Below are 20939 nucleotides of genomic sequence, written 5' to 3'. Positions count from 1 at the left end.
GCCAAAATAGGTAGGTCAAATTACGTACGAACGCCACTGGTGGAAATTAAGAAAAAAGTGATACATTAAAAAATGCCTCTTGTAGATGTTGATGATAAATGATTTATTTTTGAAAACTTTACTACCCTGTATCTCAAAAGGTAAGACGTTTAGGACATATGTTCATATAAAGTTTTTTTCTTAAAATGGGCCCAAAAATCACCCCCATAAGTATTGACATTCAATTAGGAAACACCATGTATGTAGGGATTTTTTCCAACAGGAGATAGATTTGGACAAAATATATAGGTAACGTTTCACCAAAAATCACCTCTACAAAAGTTTCAAGTTAACATCAGGAATATGGCGATAGAAATTTTTTCGAAGCCTGAAGCATTTTATATCCCTCTCCGTAAAAAATATTCAGACTTCTGATTGGAAAATTTGTAAATAAGATCAGTTCTGAAATATCGATGAAGCTATCCAAAAACCCGCAAAACAGTTGATGACGTTTTTGATAAACGCCAACAAGAGTGGAATGGCATGTTCAACGGTGTGTATATAATTCTTATGGCTGTTGGCGTTTTGGTTACCCTTTTTTTAAATTAATCTCTCTTACTCTTACACCACTCTTACTTTGAAATCTTGGCGCCCCCAATGACCGTCTATATATCCTGTCTCCCCAAGTTAATCCCTTGGTTGTTCGTATAGCTCATGAATTTCTATAAAAAACCTCTCCCCGTCATTCATATTCGTAGATAATTAATTGTAGCATTTCGTTTCTGAAGCAGGATTTTGAATTATTCATTTTGTACAAGAATATACTAAACTGACTTAGTACTGAAACAGCAATTGGAAAATCAATTCTGACATTTAAGCACTTTAATTCTGACTAAATGATAATGCCACATGAAAACTCACCCTCACTTGTTGATCTTGATTGATTCTATCGATTAGTTTCGATGTAGTACAATTGGTTTCAAACGCTTTAGGGTAAGAAGAGACTGAAACATTTTATTGCATGGAGTACGAGGAATAGAGGATACTCCAAAATGTATATATGTAATTCTATAATATGTTGTTTATTATGAAATGGCTGTTACTACCCGGCACATTTGAAATTTTGAATAAATAAAAGCTAATATTTTACGATACGTGTTTTCCTTTATCCTTAAAATCAATATTGTGCATTTGTACAAAGATTAGAGAGAAATATATGGCAACTGATTTTAGGGAATTTGTTCACCACATTAATCAGTATCTGTTATTCGAAATTTTCGAATATATGAATTAATTTTGGGGATATCGGAGATAAGGATGGGTAAGATTTCAATAAAATTGCTTCAAGCAGTTTTCACTGGTGAGTATCAAATCATTCTATAGAATCTTATGCCAAAGTGGCATTTTTTCAAATAAGACCAATTTTCTCGGGGAAAATCAAGACCTCCCAAAGTATATATGTTATTCTCCTAAAGTCTTATCTCTATAGAATTTCTTACATGCATGAAATCCATTGATTTTCATTCTGGTGTAAATATATCGTTCAATTTTTTGGAAACGAAATGGCTATATTTGAAATATGATGTGATTATTGTGGTACCAATATTAGATGTTTAATATTTGATTATATTTTGCGGAAACACATTGACTGCTGGGAACAGTATAAAGTGATAAGATAGGTACCTACATCAGAAAAAAATTATAGATATTCAGTTCACTCTGACATTTCTGACGCAGTACCTAAGTGTATAATGAATTCTCTGGTAGGGTCAGTTAAAAAATAATTTTCATAAAAATTTCATCTAGGTATATGACTTTCAAATTATTAAGGAAAAAATGCACATCTTATCATCACTACATTTTCGAAAATTTTAAACTTTTATTCGATTTACTGATCTAGCCCTAGTCATAAGAAATACACTCATATCTTCAACAGGCCTCTCAACTTCTGTAATTATTTGAAAATGCATACCCAAAAACTGTTAACAATTCACTAAATTATGCACAGAATCCCTACTTCAAATATTTACATTTAACTTGGGAAATTCCAGCGATTCAATTGGTACTGCTAAATCTATTTCGGATAGTATTTGAATTGTGTTAGAAAATGAACTATTTTCGAAAGAGTTACTAAAAAATCAAGTGAGAATAGAAAGCATTTCACATATGGCTGCACATGGTAGTTGCAATTTTATTTCGAATCTTTTCTTACAACAAATGAAAATCATACTCTAGTTTAGTATAATTATCACACTCACTCCACTCATAACAAAAGAGCTTGCGAAATAGGATTGAGAAGGAATATAGTATGTTAAATCGATGGATCTAACGTTTTTAGCCTGAACAATTCCGCAATAGTTGAATAATTATCTTACCCTACCTGGTTACACCTGGGATAGTATGCTGAAAGTATGAGGCAGCTGAAAGTATACAATACGGTTCATTTTATGAAAAAGGAACCGAAAGCGATAGCCAAAGAATAAAATAACATTTCAAACAGTGTGTTTTATTGTCACTTCTGAAAATAAACATACCTACTATTGAAGCTTTCAGCAATAAAAAAATTAAAGTTGTTTGTTCAACATTTTATTCTTTATTTTGCAGTCGATCTTCTTGCATTCGCATCTGGAAACTTCTACAGTTGGTCTTCGACAGCTCTTATCAAACTCAAGAATACAGATCCTGGGAAGAACCCATTAGGAAGGCCAGTGACATACTCTGAGGAATCTTTGATTGCATCTCTGTTAAGCTTAGGAGCTATTTGCGGTCCACTTCTAGCAGGAATATGTGCCAATGCTCTAGGACGAAAAAATACAATCTTGCTGTTTTCTTTGCCTATGCTTGCATCCAGCCTGATCTTGACATTTGCCACAACTACGTTCGAGTTTTATCTAGCAAGATTAATGGCGGGAGTTGGTGTTGGGGGTGTTTATACAGTGGTACCAATGTATATCGGGGAAATTGCAGAAACAAATGTACGTGGATTTTTAGGAGGAGTTATGGGTATATTCAACGTTCTGGGAATGTTGCTGGGTTTTGCTGTCGGGCCATTTGTCGACTTGAAGATGTTCTGTTTCCTTCAAGTGATACCAACTGGACTTTTTCTCATTCTTTGGAATAGTTATGTTCCAGAGAGTCCATTCTATCATCTTATCAAAGAAGACGAATTCGCTGCTAGAAGAAGTTTGACGTATCTGAGGAAGTCTTTCGATGAGAAAGAGATGGAAATGATGAGGGACACTGTCAACAAATCAACTTCTGAACACAGTCTATGTGTTATGTTTTCGAGTCAAGGATTCAGAAGAGCATTGATTTTGACAACGTTAATAATGGCCCTTCAACAACTAATGGGCTCTATAGCAATTTTGTCATATATGGAGGATATTTTTGCTGCTTCAGGAAGCTCATTATCTGCTTCCACATCAACGATCATCGTAGCACTTCTTCAAGTTTGTCTTGTTGTTTTATCAACATTCTTAGCAGATAGGTGGGGAAGAAAACTCTTGCTTATGATATCCGTAGCTACCTGCGCATTATCTTTATTTCCCCTGGGATTATATTTTTTCATTAAATACAATGAATATGACGTTTCTCAACTTTGGTTTTTACCGATACTGTGTATCGTATTATTCTTTGTTGGTTTCAATTTTGGTTTGTGTACTATACCATGGACTTTAGTTGGTGAATTGTTCACAACTGAAGCTAAAGCAACAGCCTCATCCATCACTTCTATAACATATTTTGGCATGGCTTTTTTGATGTCATTCGTTTTCCCTCATTTGAAGAATTTTATTGGCTTCCATGGAGTTTTTTGGTTTTGTGGTAGTTTTTCCCTTGCGCATTTAGTTTTCATTTATTTCTTTCTTCCGGAGACGAAAGGAAAAACTTTTCAAGAAATTTTGGACTTGATGGAAAAAGACAAAAGAAGTGAATGTTTTGTGAATATTAATCGAATATGAGGACTCTTTATCATAAGGATCAAGATTTTTACTCGTTCATGCTTCCAGAGATCATTGTCAAGGTAACTAGGATAAAATTGTCAACAAACAATCAGAGAAAAAAATTATATTATAAGTATTTACAATTTTGTACAAAAACTCCTTGATTATTCATGAAAAAATGAGTAATTTAAACCAAAATTGACCTGATCGAACATTTTTCTATGAAATAATAAATTCTGTCTTACCCTACACACACGTTTTATTGAAGACTGTACATTGAAAATCCAAAATTAATTCGAATAAATAGAAAATTCACAAGACACCCATCAGGTTAATGTCATTTGTTCACGTGAAATGATAACATATGAATTTTAGGAATAAATATTTGACAGATTTTATGCGGTAGATAGAAAAGGATTTATCGAACAATTGGGATATTGTCAAATGAATTTTCTCTTCATGAACTAAACAAACATTTACATAAATAAATTCGTTGTTACAATTTAATCACTTATCAATTAGGCCAAAATAATTCGTGATTCTATTTTTAAATGTATTTCAAGCTTGAAGAATGCTGAACGAGGTTAACTTGAAATTGATTGTTGCAGTTTGCACCGGTAAGTGAACAAGTTAGAATTTTTCAGTTCAGAGTTTTCTCTAGAAGGTTCTGTTTCTAATTGACCAAAATATTCAATTTGAAATCGGATAACATTTCTATCATGATATGGAAATATTTTCCAGCATGATCAATCGCTAAAAACGACTTGAGTTATAAACAAAATTCCAAATGTTACTCTTAGTGTACGAATGAAAGTAGACTAGATTTCCTCAAAACCATACTCGAAGAAACAAAAATGAGTGATTTGACTAAAAATTTGGTATTTGTGCTTTTTGACAGAGTTGATTAAATACTTAACTGTAGTATGTAGTAAACAAACTGCGAAGCTAAATGAATATATTCTCAGTAACAATAAAAGAAATAATAATCAAATTTAATAATTAGAAAAATAGCGCAATTTCGGCAGAATGGAGAAAATATTTTTTTGAGAGAAACATTCAATCCAATTTTCAACGCAAGGCTCGAGGTTGAAAATTCATCACCAATATTAATGTAGTTATACAGGGTGTCCTAAGGTTGGTGGTCTATTAGACGTTTACGGAGAACGGATCATAGAATTGCTCTGAAAATTTGTGTACTAGCGTTAGTTTACGCTTCTGATCTATCTGACAAAAATATTTTTAATGTTGCGACGTTGTCGTTTATACGAAAAAGTACTACGAACTTCGTTATTTCAAATGGTACATCCTATTTATTATAATTTTTTTCGATTCTCTATTGTGTGTTCTCTGTAGTGAAATTTTTTTGTTTCAGTCAATGTGTTGAACTTCGCAACGGGCAACGTCTACGCTTGGTCGTCATCAGTATTGATTGCATTGAAGAAAACAGATCCCAAGGAAAACCCTCTAGGACATATAGTTACACCTCTTGAAGAATCCCTAATAGCTTCTATTCTAAGTTTGGGTGCAATATGCGGACCTATGTTTGCCGGATTCTGTTCAAATTTGCTAGGAAGAAAAACCACTTTGATGTTGTTCGCTATACCTATGCTTCTATCCAACGTCATCCTCATGTTTGCCACCACAACCCTGGAATTGTATGTCGCTAGATTCATGGCTGGGTTTGCTTCAGGTTCGTTTTACACAGTGGTGCCAATATACGTTGGAGAAATAGCAGAAACGAAGATACGTGGAGTGCTTGGCGGCTTTATGAGTATATTCTACGTTTTTGGGCTGCTCTTCAATTATGTCGTTGGTCCTTGTGTCAGTTTACCAACACTTAGTGCTTTTATGATTGTACCTATAGTTATATTCCTGATATTTTTTGGGCTCTTCATACCAGAAAGTCCTTACTATTATTTCGCAAAAGGTAAAGATGCTCATGCGAGAAGGAGTCTCATGAAATTAAGAAATCACTTCGAAGAAAAAGAACTGGCAATAATCGAAGAAACCATAAATGAATCGAGAACAAATGTAACCCTATCATCCCTATTAAGAAACGCCAGTTTTAAAAAAGGCCTCACATTGACAGCAACCATTGTCATTCTTCAACAACTGGTTGGTATAACTGCCATTCTGGCATATATGGAAGATATTTTCATAGCTTCTGGTAGCACGATTTCTTCATCAACATCTACCATTGTGGTAGCTATTATCCAAGTGATTTCGGTGGTTTTTTCCACATGTTTATCCGATAAGTTGGGAAGAAAAATCTTATTGGTAATTTCGAATTTGTTATGTGCTGCAGCTTTATTTCCTTTGGGTGTTTACTTCTGGTTGAAGCAAAACGAAAATGACGTTTCTCATTTGGGATATTTGCCCATAGCATGCGTCATCTTGTTCATCACCGGTTATAACTTCGGCCTGTGTACCATCCCTTGGACTTTGGTAGGGGAATTATTTTCGAACGAGACCAAAGCAATTGCTTCGTCCGCAACAGCTACAAGTTGTTACATCATGGCGTTCTCCATGTCTTTTCTGTTCCCGCATTTATTGAATTGGGTTGGGTTTCATGGAGTCTTTTGGTTCTGCGGATGTATGGGTATTGTAAATTTAACTTTTGTAGCCTGGTACCTTCCAGAAACTAAGGGGAAGAGTTTTTCCGAAATCTTGAAATTGTTGGAGGGAGAAAAATTGAATAAGGAGACATATGAAACTGTCAGAGTTTTATGAGTGGTAGTGTTATAATCCGTTATTTCTCGATAAATCAATGAGGTATCAAATGAGGGATTTTCAACCGCAATCCAAAGGTTACAGTAATTTCAGAGAAGTACTTAGTACTAATCATGATATCGTGTTAATATCGATGTTAATATAATTCGATCAAGAAGAGGTTTTCAAACATCAAGGATTGATTTTATGTTTGATCTTCGATTCGTTTTGAGAAATTGTCTTTGGTATTTGTATCTGAGAGAATCTTTGTTTTGAATTTTGTGTTTGGTATCTTCCTTACAGATTGTAATAATTATTATTAATACTCACTATTTAATTATCCATAAACGTTTATTATTTATACATGTTATACAGGGAAGGGGGGTGAAAGGCTAGAAAAATTTCGAAGCAGTTGGAAAAATTTCGATGCTTTACATCCCCCTCCTCCAAAAAAAAATTGGCTCGGCCCGTCCCTGCTGTTATGGTGACAGTAATGGAGGACTAGAGCAGAATTTAACTGAGTCGATTATGAACACCTACAGTGATTATAGGTATACCTGAAAATTGTAAATTATTATCAATTTTGTTATAAGTAGATATATTTTATTGTACATAAACTCTCTTATTTGAAAATTTTTTGATAGGAATGTAGAATTATAGAGCACGATTTGGTTGATTGATTAGTAGAGAAGGTACAGTGTAGATGATAATATTTATGTATAAATGCAACTAAAAGATATAATAAGAGGAACTTGAATTTTATAAGGACTTCGTATGTGTTTTCTGTTGAAAAATCTGAAATAAAATCGAAACAATATAGATGATTACTCAATTAAATGCAAAATTTACGAGCCTATTTCAGACAATAAGTTTTATTCTTAACAAGCTTTTATTAGCTTGACCTGTATCTAATTATTTTAAGGTTTTCTGCATAGTATCTGAGAATTTCGGTTACGACAGTCCACTACTGGATATTCTTCAATAGATCTTATTTCGACTTTGATAAAATTATAACTAAGTATGCTTGAAAAATTTCAATAAATGCCTTGAAATGGTTAATATTGAAAGAAATATTCTTCATATTTGAACTCTGTATTAAGAAAAGAAATTATTCAGCCATGACTGCTTCAATTAAATTGATTCATGTAACCATGAAGTTCAATGACTGAGCATTTGTATTGTTATTTATATGGGATTGTGGAGGAATATTGTTTCTAGAATTTGGGAAATTTGACGGATCATGCGGATTTTATACCATTTTTAAAAAAATATTAACTAGGCCATAAACCATCATCCCACATCAACTTGCCACAAGAGATCTCCACTGAATAAGTATCATCCTTATAATAAGAAAGGATAACATAATAATATGGAGTTCAAATGCCATGCCATTTTGCAAATCGTAAGAATTGACAAGCTACATTGCATTTTGGATCTGCTAGTTTTTGTTATATTAGAATTAAGCCAAAATATCTTCTACATTTGAACACATTTATCTGGGAAACATGTACTGGTGAAAGCTGAGCAGTCAACACAATTCACGAAGCTTCTAGGAGTATCTTCGAGTATTCCACAGAAAACAGGGGTGTACTTAGGGCCGTTCGTAAAGTCCAGGATGGAAATGATCCATTTCAGACATCTCTGCAATTCAGTACTTCACGTTTTCAGTTTCTATGATTACGTCAGAGGTTGACATCGATTGGCGAGATGAACTCACGTCAAAAATTGCAATGTAGTTGATCTTCACAAATGAGTAACTGTCTGTGGATTGTGGAATGTAAACTCAAATGTGATCTGACCGATGCAAGTGAAATATTGAAACATTTTACAGATCAATGGAGGAAACCAAGAAAAAATTGTTTAGTCGACGGAATATTACTGAGACTTCTATGGAAAATCGTCCTCTCAGTCTTGAGAAAAATAACCCCTCTTCAACTAATGGAAGTTCGCAACCGGAAGAGAATGAAAAAATCATAAACATTAGGTAGAGTTTCTTTATTTTCAAGAATAGCTACTAAATTACTCGCTACCAGACTAAATTACTAGCTTAATCTGAAAAAGGCTTAATAGCTCTATGACGTAGAGCCTGATTACTGATTATTTACCACATACCCTCAAAATTTATCTTTCCTCTTAGGACAATATACATATTTTAACTGAAAACTGATAAGATCTCAACAAATCAACTAAAACAAACCCAATATTCTTCAGCTTGTCAGGCAATCGTCAGAATCCTAGCAATGGAAGTAGAAGTAAATTCCAAATTCCCAACCAACCTTGCCAGACCACAATTAACCTCTACATCAACGACCCCCACATTATGCAAAAGAGCTGGGACAAGTACCGGAGGGCACCACCAAGGAGGAAGATGAGGAATGAAATCGTCCTGGGGAAAAGCATCCCCGACCACACCCTGATGAAGAACTTGCTCGGTGATCTCGGCATCAAGAAGTATTCCTCCGCACCAAACATGACCAACAAATATATAAAGCCCCAAAGGATGAACCCGACTAAAGAGAGATTCCCCAGCGAAAGATCATTTACGGATTCTACCGAAGTTATGATCAACGAAGAGGCGTATAGAAATTTCGAAAAAACGAATGCAGAGAAAGAAGCAACGCTTCTGTATGTGAACGAGAGGAAGAGTGGGGGGGATTTTATGAAGAACAGTATTGAGATGATCAATGAAGAAGAAGAAGAGGAAAGAGAGGCTGTAGCAGAAGAGGACAACAACTGTCCAGTCCATTGTGATAATAATTCGGCAGTAAAAAAGTTGGAATATTATAATGTGAGTTGATAATGATAATAGAAGCCGTTTCTTCATAAAAAATACACGACACTCGTCCAACTCAAGGAACATACACTTTATAATTATCATCTACCAAGAACGAAATTTTGCTTGTACAGTTATCGTAGTATTTCTATAAAAACATTTGGAATTCGTATCTCAGAAACATATTATTATTATTATTCAAACCGGGGTCATTGTGGATTGGTTAGCCTTCCAAGAGCTGCGACCATGTAGATTTCTTGTTATCTTCCCTACTCATTCATGCGAACCCAAGGAGGTCGTCAATGGTGTTGACACCATCCGACAGCATCCTTATAGGAGCCTTAGCCTTGGCCGTTACCTCGTGAGTATCCAGGTTTCTGCTTCTGATTCAAAGAGCCTACAAATCTCATCTGCTCACTTTCCCATGCGGTACAAATGATATTTGTACTGACAGTGCCCCTTCAGCAGTCCCACCATCAGCAGAAGCTCAGCTCGTGACAGCATCAGCTGTTTTCTGGTGTAGATCGGTGAAATCATCACGAATTTCTTTGACTGAGTGAGTCCGGGAGTGTTTCTCCAGAGGGTTATTCTGTTTTTCAACTCTCATTGTTAGACCTCTGATTTATGTTGGTCTTTTCCAAGCCCACAGAAAAGCTGCAGGTGTAAACCTTGATACTCTTTTTGTAGTTCATCGGATTTTTCATTTCCTTCCACACCACAATGCCCTGGTACCCATTGTAGAGCCACTTTGTTCTCTCTGGTCACTTGCTTTATGGATTACAACACTTCCATGTCAGCAGAGATTCCTGGCAGAGTGATTCCAGGGATCTCAGCGTGGCCTGGCTGTCCGTGGTCATATAGATATGCGCCCCTTTGAGGTTCATTTTAAGACACTCCTGAGCGCATGCTTGAATAGCCAATATCTCGTTCTGTAAAATAGAGGGTTCGTGCACTTCTCAGGGCTTTGGAGACACTCAGTTTAGGTCCATATACGCCAATGCTGGTGCCTCTTTGTGATTTTGATCCATCAGTAAACTTATGGCACTAGGACGGTCAGCTTACTTGATACAAACCCAGAGATTCGCAATTCGTATTCCCTAAACGTGTGATTTTGGTTTTTACAAATATACCTAAACGCAATATGGACAGAAGAGAAGAGACAGATTTTTTTGTGATGAGACTAACTGAATATTCATTGAAAAACGTCCCATTACGAAAAATCTATTCAAAATATGTAACACATAATAAAAAACAAACAAAACCTTGTACAACAAGTTGAAGAAACCTAAACTGTAATATTCATGTGAAATTAGGTTGGTACTTGACCTGATTGATTGCTCCCTTGCTGAAAACCTCCCTAAACATTGAACGTTTCTAGGTGAAAGAAGAGGACAGAGCTTGCTTGAAAGACCCGATGAAACGTTTCAGGAGAAAACCTTTCAGGACATTCCAAATGAACAAAAATCCAGCAATACTTTATCGCGACATAAACGCCTCGAAACAAGTGCAAAATGAGAGGGAACAGCCAAGAAGAATGCTGCCAAGTTTTCATCTGCGTACACGAATGGTCAGGGATTTCTTGGACATAAATCCAGAACAATACCACTCTTATCAGTCTGGGTTAATGAAGAACCACAAAAGGTTGTTCGATTCTTTGCGACATAAGAATTTTCAGTGTATTATGGAAGAAAATAGTTATGCGGAAAAGGATGCGTATGTAAGTAACTGAAATTTTTGCAATTGAGCGCTTTTTCCAATAAATGAAGTTGAGGGTGATTCATTATTATAAATGCCCACAAACTATCAGGGTTTTATAAGATTTTTCATCAAATATCCTTCAAGCTTTTCGCTGAGTTAGTAGGTACGCTGTTAGGTATTTTTTTGTAGTACGAGGATATATTGAAAAATTCTTAGCCTACTATAAAACCAAACAAAATTTCAATGACAAAATATTTTATTATTCAACATATTCTCCTCTTAATTGGATACATTTATTACAGCGAACCTGCAACGTCTTTAGACCTTTCAAACAAATGTTTCTTCTTGCTCTGCAAACAAGACCTCCACAGCTTTTATAACCTCCTCGTTGGAAGAAAATTTACGATTTTTTAAACTTTTTTTCAATTGAGAAAAGAGATGATAGTCGAATGGAGCCAAATTTGCTGAATAAGGGGTGTGTTCTAGTGATTCAAACCCTAAATCACGAATTTTTTGCATGGCAACATGAGATTTGTGTGCAGGGGCGTTGTCCTGCAAAAACAAAACATCTTTGGATAGTTTTCCGCGTCTTTTCTCTTTAATATTTCCCTGTAGAGTGGTCAGTTATGTTGAATAGTAATCTCCCGTTATTGCTCTACCCTTGTCCAAAAAATCAATCATGATTATTCCATGGCAATCCCAAAAAACTGAAGCAAGAACTTTTCCAGCAGATTTTTGGACACGAAACTTTTTAGGTCTTGGAGAACCAGAGTGTCGCCATTCCATCGATTGTTGCTGTGTTTCTGGATCGTAGAAATGTACCCAAGTCTCATCCATAGTAACAATACGGTTTAAGAAGTTTACATCGTTTTCAAATCAAGCACAGATCGAACGCGATGCTTCTACTCTTGCACGCTTTTGGTCAACATTCAAACATTCGGGAATCCATTTTGCACCAATTTTTCTCATGTCCAAATTGACGTGAACTATATGATGAACGCGTTAATCATATATTCAGTGGAAAATTTAACTCTTTTGAAGCTTGCAGTCCAGGTTTTCACGGTCGCATACGAAGGACATTGATCACCAAGGGTATTAAGCATATCTTCGTAAATCTGCTTACCTCTACCTAACACTTTAAAATACTGGTACTTGATGATGGCTCGATACTCCAATTTTTCGATTTTCTCAATTTCGGTGGAAATCTTCTGTCTTTTGATTTAGTGCGTAACTCTGGTTTACTTTTTTGACCTCAAACTTCACACTGACACTTATAATGAGTTATTGTTCGTTGCTATTGTAACGCAATATTTTTTTATTTTTTATGCATGAAACTGGTCTAGGCTAACTAGATATCAATACATCCTCGTATTTCAATTACTCTTTTATGTATTCATACATTATTTTTTTATATTTGAGTTGCCGGATACTTACTTTTTATCTATTTTCCGAATTTCTTCTGATACAATTGAAAATTCTTGCTTTATTTCACACTCTACAGTTACCTAGGAGGAATAAGAGTGGAAAAATTGACCAAATCGACGTGAAGCAATCAAAACTTATCTTGTGCGGAAAAAACAGGAGACCAATCTGTTCATCTGAAAGCCATGGATCGTATGAAGAGTACAGAAAAAATCTCGTTAAAGCTCCTGATGGTTCACTGGTAAGGGGAACTATGAACTATGTTGAAACTTTATAAGGGCTTCAATAAAGAAAAAACTGCACAGTTTTGGCACATCGCATTCGAATCAATGCTTATGACTGGTCTGGTTCATCTAACCGATAATTTTTCAAGTGTTGTAGAAATGTAGACTTTCGAGATGAAGATGAGGATATCTGGAGCAGAGCAGAAACTAGGAACATGATTACTTCCGAATTTGTGAAGGATAAGGTGAAGAAATTCGACAAGCTCATCAATAAGAATTCTGCTGGTCCAAAGGATTCCCAGAAACTTGGCAGTAGGGATGAGAAGATTCTGATGTACAAGTATGAAACGGCAGAACATCCTTTTCAAGGTATTGAAAGTCTACCAATTAATTTTAACTTAACTACTAAACTACTTTCCACGCACAAAATCGGCGGATTCCTTCATTCATTACACAGCTCAACCTAGTTTCCCGCACTTTTTCGTCGCAAACGATTAGAGCTTATTCGTTTTGACCGTATCCTATCTGAGTTCCGATTACGAAAATTCATGAAACTCCGAGATTCGATCTTAAACCACGTTAAGCCACAAATCAAAAACAAAAGAACACCCCTCGAATACTGTTTCAATAATTCCGCCTAAAACTTAGAACCCTAAGACCCGTTTGCACCAAACGCACTTAGTGTTAAGTGTCCCTTAAAATGAACCCTTAAGTTAAATTACGTTGCACCGACTGTTAAGCGACATTTAAATGGCTAAAGCTGGCCTTAGATTTAAGCGCTCCTGTAATGACCACTTAGGTATTTGAGGGCGGGATTCTAACCTTAAATAATTTGTTGAACTGGCTGCAGAACTTCCCATTTTTTGGGATTTTGAAAGTTGAATGAATTCATTACTGAATACCGAGCCTTTTCTTTTGCCTTTATTGTAATGACATCAGTCTTTTTTAATTTTCAATTTTGTGTCACAAATCATACTATAATTAGCAACAAATTCTTTTCTTCTGTTGAGAAGTTGAGTGCCTTTCGTAAATTACCACCACTTGCTTGGCAATCATTCACTGTATTCGTACTAAGAAGGGCAATAAGAACATTTTCTTCACGTTCCTCTTCAACATTAGTAAAACAAATTCACACAAGACCTTACAAAGAAAGTGTTGTACTTATATAAACTTAGGTGCCTTTTATTTGACAATCATTATCATTATCAATATTAATGCTAATTCAACAACAAAAAGTTGTTACTCTTTGATAATATTTTAATAATATCCTTGACACTGACTGGCAGGACAATAAAGTTAGGTTAATGAAATGACAACGATCATCGGCAATCGGCCAACCAATGAAATGGCTTTATTGGACTAGGATGAAGTTGCACCAAAATAAAAAACTGAAATATCACTAGATATAAAAACTTAAGGGCCCCTTACTTAAGATTCTGTTAAGCCACAGTCGTGCAACTGGGAATAAAATTAAGCGTCCATTAACTTTAAACGAGGCTTAGTTAAGTACTCCTTTTAAGGGGCTAATGCATGCAAATTAGTAGTCTGCTGAGCAGTATTATCGAAAGGTTTCTCTTCTTTCGACACTCATTTAGTGAAATCCACACTCAGAGGAAAGAATCCGAATATGCTGAATAGTCCTTCCACCTTAATAACGATCCTGTTTTCGTCTTCATGGAGTGTCAACCCATGGATATGGATAAAAACTGAATACCGTAGATTCGGGTGACTTGGACGATTGTTGAATTCAACTTATCATATTTTTAAAATGGTGACATATTTTTATCTGAAAAAAAGGTTCGAATATGCTTAATGACTCTGACTATTGATTAGGATATACACCATGCTTCAGAATACGGATATAAATTTTGGAAAGAATAAAATACACTTGTCCCAAGTCCTCCATCGATTTGGGAGGCTTGGGACACAAAATAATATCTTTTGATTTCTTAACTCTCAAATGAAATAGGTGACTGGGGACGGTGTATAGTTTTGCAAAATTAGAATTTGTGATTATATAGTTGAAATTCGGTAAGGAAATTAAATGATAAACCCCTATTACAGCGAAAGTAAATATATTGCAACTCAAAAGTAAAAAAACTAAACAAAACAAGGGGACTTTGATTTCTTTCATTCTTTGGTGATTTCTTTGTGGAAATAACGTAAATAATAATATTCTGCGAAAAATCGGTATATTTCCTGCTGCCAATGCGCCGCTTGTATCTATTCGGCGTTGTCCCAAGTCACGCTATGAAACAACAAAATAAATGAAGGAGATCCGTGTTGCCGTTTGATTTGTAAACAACCTTGTTTCATGACATATCTAATATACCAATATCCCACATATCCAGAAAAAAATTACACATGCACAAAGTGAAACTCATGTACAGGACACTAGAAAGTATAAGTAAGGGCCATAAAAAACGCGCTTTTACTCTCCTGAATTCGTTAATTTTTCCTGTGAATTCAAACGCTCTGGTCACGGCAATCTCAACAGGAATTAATTGTTAAACTAGCCGAAGTTTGTTCCTTCACTCATAAATGGTAAGAAACAAAGAAATCTGCAAGGGGGTAATTGTCCCAAGTTACAGGACCAAGTCACCCGAATCTACCGCATCCTAAAAAGTCCTGCAACGAGCTGAAATTTTCAGGTACACTATCTCATAACCTTCTGAATGGAGAAACTGTATCTTTCCCGAGAGAAACTAAAAACGCTATGTCGAGGTTGCTCTCCAACAATTCGAAAATATGTGAGGGTAAGGACCAGGATAAGAGAGTGTTCGCATCGTTGAGAGAAATAAGAAGCCATTCGATTGCAAACAGGAGTTCTTCCGGTCCTTGTACACCTTGTGAGGATAATATCAAACTGAATGAAAACTACAATAGTGAGTATCTTTATTATGTTTCTAAAGATAAGGAACGAGGAAGGGGCGAATGAAACCGGATTTGTAATACTCCATTTTAAGGGTGGGCTACAGCGTTAATTAGAATCTAAGGAAGCTACCCATCTAATGGACAGATGGCGGACACGTGGAAGCCTTAGTTCTTAGGAGCTCTGCATGAATCCTCTATTAATTTTCATTTATTCATTAACAGATAAGTATAGATACTTCAATAGAATAAGATCTAACTATTCGCAATACTGGCTGTGCTGTATTTTCAACAACTATCTTGCTTCTCTCTGGTCAATGCTTAGGTAGGTTTCTAACTTAGTTCTTGAAAGTACCATAAAAATCGAGAGAGGTCGCAAAGTACCAGACGTTCTCTAATTAACTTGAAACACGCTGGCCCATTAGAAAAGCAGAGGCGTACTTAGGGTAATTCGTAATGAGATAGATATAGGTACCTGTAGAATAAATTTTGGGGACTTTTTTCATGTCTCAGCGATCTGACAAGAACCCCAAAATGAATCTTCCAGACCCCAAAAGTCTAGACAAATTATGAAGAGGTATACGAACCATTTAAAAATGATACAATGAATCTAAGAACAGTATAATTACACAGGCTGTGAGGCTTTTTTTTGACAGAAGGTAGAACTCATCAAGATAAGTCGTTTAACCAAAAATTGTCTATATAAAATATCCAAGATGGCTGAGATACAACCCCTAGAAGTTCGACAAAATTTCATTGAATTTCAAGTACGGGACTGTGGAAGGTGACTCCGACATCGCAAAAACGAAACAAAACATAAACATATGCGACAATGAATGGTTCAGTACTAAGTTCATCGTGTTAGATGCATCAGGTCAGTTTTGAGAGAATCATAATTGTTGTATCGTGCAATTTAGGGTGAAAAAAATGTAGAAAATCCAGGCGGTTTCTTGAAAGTGCTTGTGTTAATGTTGAAAAAGTGCTATGGTGTTTTCCCATTTCATCCCATTTTTACGACGATTGTGAGAATGTTCGAACAAGACGATTATGATGCCCATTGTGAAAAAATACTTGTATAATTTAGACGAATTTTATTGGTGAGATTTTGAAGTATAATTCAATTTTTTTCACTTGTGTCCTAAGTCTCTTCTGTCAGTTAAGTTACAAGTTACTAGAAATTAATGAGAACAATTTGGTAATCCTAAGTTTCCATTTTCATTATCACGTAAATATAGAACGAGCCAATATCCTAAACGAAACCACATGGTCGAATCAGGAAATAAGTTTTTTCCCACTGCTTTGCGATAAGTCTGCTTGGTGAAACGCTTCATTTTGACCAGTTCTACCTTCTGTTGAAAAAACAGCCTCACCTTTAAGTACACCCTGTATAATTATTCCATCTCAAGTTTCGAAATACAAGATGCGCACAGAATTCGCCACATCAAAGAATGACTCATTTGTGTAACGGTGTGAATGATCCTTTTAATTTATTTTCCAATAAATCTGAACAGTTAAAGAAATCCTTGAAAAATCATAATTCATTATAATAGTTGGATGAATGTATCGTTCCTTATTTTCTTCAATTATATAATTTTTCTTTTGAACTGTGCTATTTTTTTTTTCTCTCTCTTTCTAAATGTTTCATGTTTGGATTGAGTTCAATTGAGTTGTTTTTCTTTTATTCATTATATATATATGATGTGATACCTCAATTTATGAACATGTGGATTCATTAGTGGACTTTAAATAGTCAGTTGTATTCCTTATTTCTAATAAATAAATAAATCAGCTTCCTCTCGTATATTGTCGACTCTCAGGCAGGTCAATAAACTCACACAATTTTTCAGAACAAGACTATATTTATTTGGAGTATGTACATATACTTATCAACAAAGGTACCCTTACATGGAAGTGTCCAACATATTTTCCCAAAGAAGGAGAAAAGAAAAGCAAATCATTCACATTCTTCCTTATAACAAAGCAACGAAAATTCTGAGCTGTCATTTGACGCAGAAGGGGATGTGTAGACCGAGTTTGGCTGAGAAGAAAAACGCCCAGAACTCGGGTAAAACTGACTATCCCCTTGCTGCTGAGGTGTTGTAGTTGTGATAGTGTTATGCAGAAGTTGTTGCTGATGTCGACTGTTTAACGATTGAGTAGAACGCACTGCTGCAGAATAGACAGGATGTTTCCTCATCCTGATGTCCTTCACGAGTTTTAAGACCTCCATTTGAAAATCTAGCGTATCGAATTCGTCGAATTCCTCTAGGGAAGGAAGCAACCCTTTGAAGAAGTGAAGATGTCGGTTTGGTGTTACTGCCGAAGCTGCATTTACGTCCCATTCATCTGCATTCGTTTTTTGTTTCTTTGGTACTGGTTTTTTGAACTTGTTCTCTGGCAGCCCATCTTTTTTACCCGAACCCGAAGGTTCGGGTCTCGAAAGATTTGATACATCAGGAACCGACTCCTGATGGATCTCGTCATTTTCGGACTGTTCATTCGCCGATACAGGGTCCTCGATATTTTCCGGCGAAGTGTCTCTATTTGCTCTTTCTCTTTCTTCGAACATGTTGTCTAGGAATCGCAAGCGAGATGAGTAAATGTAGGTTTTAATTTTGGAACCTGCAGGCCCTGATCTCTGTTTTTTGCTCAGGGACTTTCTGTAGGAGTCCCTCATCTGTGTCCATTTCTTCAGAACGATCCTTCCTACGATGGAAAAAGTTCATAGCTATTGATTGACTTAAAGGGACCTTCACTTTTATAAAAAAAATCGGTTGGCCATGAAGAAATTTTCTTAACTTTTTATAACAAAAATGGATTATTTCTTAATTCCATTACGCATAAAAATGTTATTTTTAGTTCTACCTCAGAAACTTTTTTATCGAATGAGATGAATTTCGGAATATAGTTTTTCATTTATATGATGAATATTTTTCGAACACCAGATATCACCTACGTCTCCCAGATTTCTCATTATTACTATTATGTACCATAAAAATACCAAAAATTCAAAGAATCCAACTATTGCAACCAAGTTGGACGCTATCTAATGAATATTTGAAATTTTTGTGAAATGAAAATATCTCATATATTTTGTCGTACGAGGATGGTAATATTGAAAAATTCTCAGCCTACTATAGAACCAAACAAAATTTCAATGTCAAAATATTTCATAACTCAACATATTCTCCTCTTAATTGATACATTCATTATAGCGAACTTGCAACGTCTCTAGACCTTTCAAAAAAATGTTTCTTCTTGCTCTGCAAACCAGACCTCCACAGCTTTTATTACCTCCTCGTTGGAAGAAAATTTACGACCTTTCAATTTTTTTTTTTGGTCGAGGAAAGAGACGATTATCAGATGGAGCCAAATCTGGTGAATAAAGGGGTTGTTCTAGTACCTTTGGATAACTTTCCGCGTCTTTTCTCTTTGATTTTTTTCCGTAGAGTGGTCAGTGATGTCGAATAGTAATCTACAGTTTTTGTTCTACTCTTATCTAAAAAAACAAATCATGATTACTCCATGGCAATCCCAAAAAACTGAAGCAAGAACTTTTTCAGCAGATTTTTGGACACGAAACTTCTTAGATGTTGGAGACCAGAACCAGAGTGTCACCATTCCATAGATTGTTGCTTTGTTTCTGGATCCTAGAAATGTAACCAAGTCTCATCCATAGTAACAATTCGGTTTAATAAGTCTACATCGTTTTCAAATCGAGCACAGATCGAACGCGATGCTTCTACCCTTGCACGCTTTTGGTCAACATTCAAACATTTGGGTATCCATTTTGCAGCAATTCTTCTCATGTCCAAATTGAAGTGAACTATATGATTAACGCGTTCGTATGAAATATTCAGCGTTTCAGTCCAATTCGACGGTCTGATAAAATCATGTCATGAACTGCATCCATATTTCTGGGGACTGATACAGAAACTGGCCTTCTCGATAGGTCATCATCTTCAATAGAAAATTTACCTATTTTGAAGCTTGCCATCCAATTTTTCACGGTCGCATACGAAGGACATTGATCACCAAGGATATTAAGCATATCTTCGTAAATCTGCTTACCTCTTAACCCTTTTAAATACAGGTACTTGAAGATGGTACTATACTCAAAATTTTCGATTTACACAATTTCGGTGGACATCTTCTTTCTTTCGATTTATTGCGTAAATGTGGTTCACTTTTTTGACCTCAAACATCACACTGACTCTTCTAATGAATTATTGTTCGTTGCTATGGAATCGCAATATTTTTTTATGCATGGAACTGGTCTAGGCTAACTAGATATAAATACATCCTCCTCGTATATAATGCGCCGTTTTCGAGTAATTTGATGTTCAAAAATAAAAAATATCTGTGATATTCGTTAAATTGGGTACTTTGGCTGAATACAACTCTGTTTAAAAGATCCACAGATGTGTAGTGTAGCTCATTATGAAAACTTAAAATGACTTATCTTTTTATCAGGACCGAATCGTAAAAAAGTGTTTCTTCTGACCTGAAGAATATACTGTTGAAAAATTTGTGAAAATCGCCCTGTATAAACTATATGTTCGTCACATATTTTCAATTTAATTTATTTTCTGGAGTAAATTCACATTGCGAGAAACAGGTATGTAATTAATTATACTAAGACCTTTATAGAATATCTTTTTGATATAACTATGATTCAAAAACCAAAAATATTTTGACAGGCGTCCTAGCCTCACATTTTCATACTATACATGTGTCAAATTTCCAAGGCCAACCGAGTCCTTCCAATCGAAAAATCACACTTACCAAATTCGCTTTTCACATCGTCGTCAAATTCTTCGAAATTAACGTCCAGTTCGGTTAAAATCTCCTGCCATGCTTTCTGCGTTTTGAATTTATCCCTGTATTTTTCGTGTTTCCTATTCCACAGCACTGGCCTATTTTTCACCAACTCAATCAGCTGTTCGGCGTCCACGTCATACAACTGAGAAACCATTTTGAAGAGAAAACGAGACGCTTGAAGCTCTCGTTTATTCCCGGACGGGCAAGCTGAACCTTATCAGAGCCGTGAACATGTGAATGCGCAGTGGCCGGACGGATGGATTTTGTTTACCTGCGACTCGAATACGTTTCGAATTGAAGCCGGATGGAACCGATTGGTGTCGAGGGAGCGGTCGGTGATATGCCGGTTTTCATCAGACTAGCCAGGGGCGTATTCAGGAGCACATGATCTGTCATCCATTTTTTGTGTTCCAACTTGAATTTCATACTGAAATTCATCATCAGTCGCTCTTCCGCCTCTTTGAACGATTTTTGAGTATGCCTATGAATAGGTTGAATCTT

General features: G+C 35.7%; 4 protein-coding genes across 4 annotated transcripts; 3 read left to right on the top strand and 1 right to left on the bottom strand.

Moving 5' to 3' along the window:
* Positions 1–1190: 1190 nt before the first annotated feature.
* Positions 1191–3943, top strand: LOC123316748 (facilitated trehalose transporter Tret1-like). Its single transcript, XM_044902964.1, has 2 exons — positions 1191–1339; positions 2584–3943. The coding sequence occupies exons 1-2, from the start codon at positions 1297–1299 to the stop codon at positions 3936–3938; spliced, it is 1398 nt and encodes a 465-aa protein (XP_044758899.1). The 5' UTR covers positions 1191–1296; the 3' UTR covers positions 3939–3943.
* A 444-nt stretch (positions 3944–4387) lies between these two features.
* Positions 4388–6680, top strand: LOC123316700 (facilitated trehalose transporter Tret1-like). Its single transcript, XM_044902892.1, has 2 exons — positions 4388–4537; positions 5293–6680. The coding sequence occupies exons 1-2, from the start codon at positions 4492–4494 to the stop codon at positions 6648–6650; spliced, it is 1404 nt and encodes a 467-aa protein (XP_044758827.1). The 5' UTR covers positions 4388–4491; the 3' UTR covers positions 6651–6680.
* A 1606-nt stretch (positions 6681–8286) lies between these two features.
* LOC123316803 lies at positions 8287–13213 on the top strand. The gene is made up of 7 exons (XM_044903034.1): positions 8287–8402; positions 8461–8613; positions 8841–9417; positions 10781–11119; positions 11245–11255; positions 12520–12763; positions 12896–13213. Exons 2-7 carry the CDS (start codon positions 8465–8467, stop codon positions 13211–13213), a joined length of 1638 nt encoding a protein of 545 aa, XP_044758969.1. The 5' UTR covers positions 8287–8402; positions 8461–8464.
* A 4249-nt stretch (positions 13214–17462) lies between these two features.
* Positions 17463–20643, bottom strand: LOC123317115. The gene is made up of 2 exons (XM_044903496.1): positions 20403–20643; positions 17463–18323 (listed from the first exon to the last, which is right to left on the bottom strand). The coding sequence occupies exons 1-2, from the start codon at positions 20590–20592 to the stop codon at positions 17572–17574; spliced, it is 942 nt and encodes a 313-aa protein (XP_044759431.1). The 5' UTR covers positions 20593–20643; the 3' UTR covers positions 17463–17571.
* Positions 20644–20939: the final 296 nt, after the last annotated feature.

The sequence above is a fragment of the Coccinella septempunctata genome, chromosome 7 (genome assembly GCF_907165205.1).
Source record: "Coccinella septempunctata chromosome 7, icCocSept1.1, whole genome shotgun sequence".
In the NCBI taxonomy this organism is placed as follows: domain Eukaryota; kingdom Metazoa; phylum Arthropoda; class Insecta; order Coleoptera; family Coccinellidae; genus Coccinella; species Coccinella septempunctata.
This window is presented reverse-complemented; position numbering and strand designations above follow the sequence as displayed.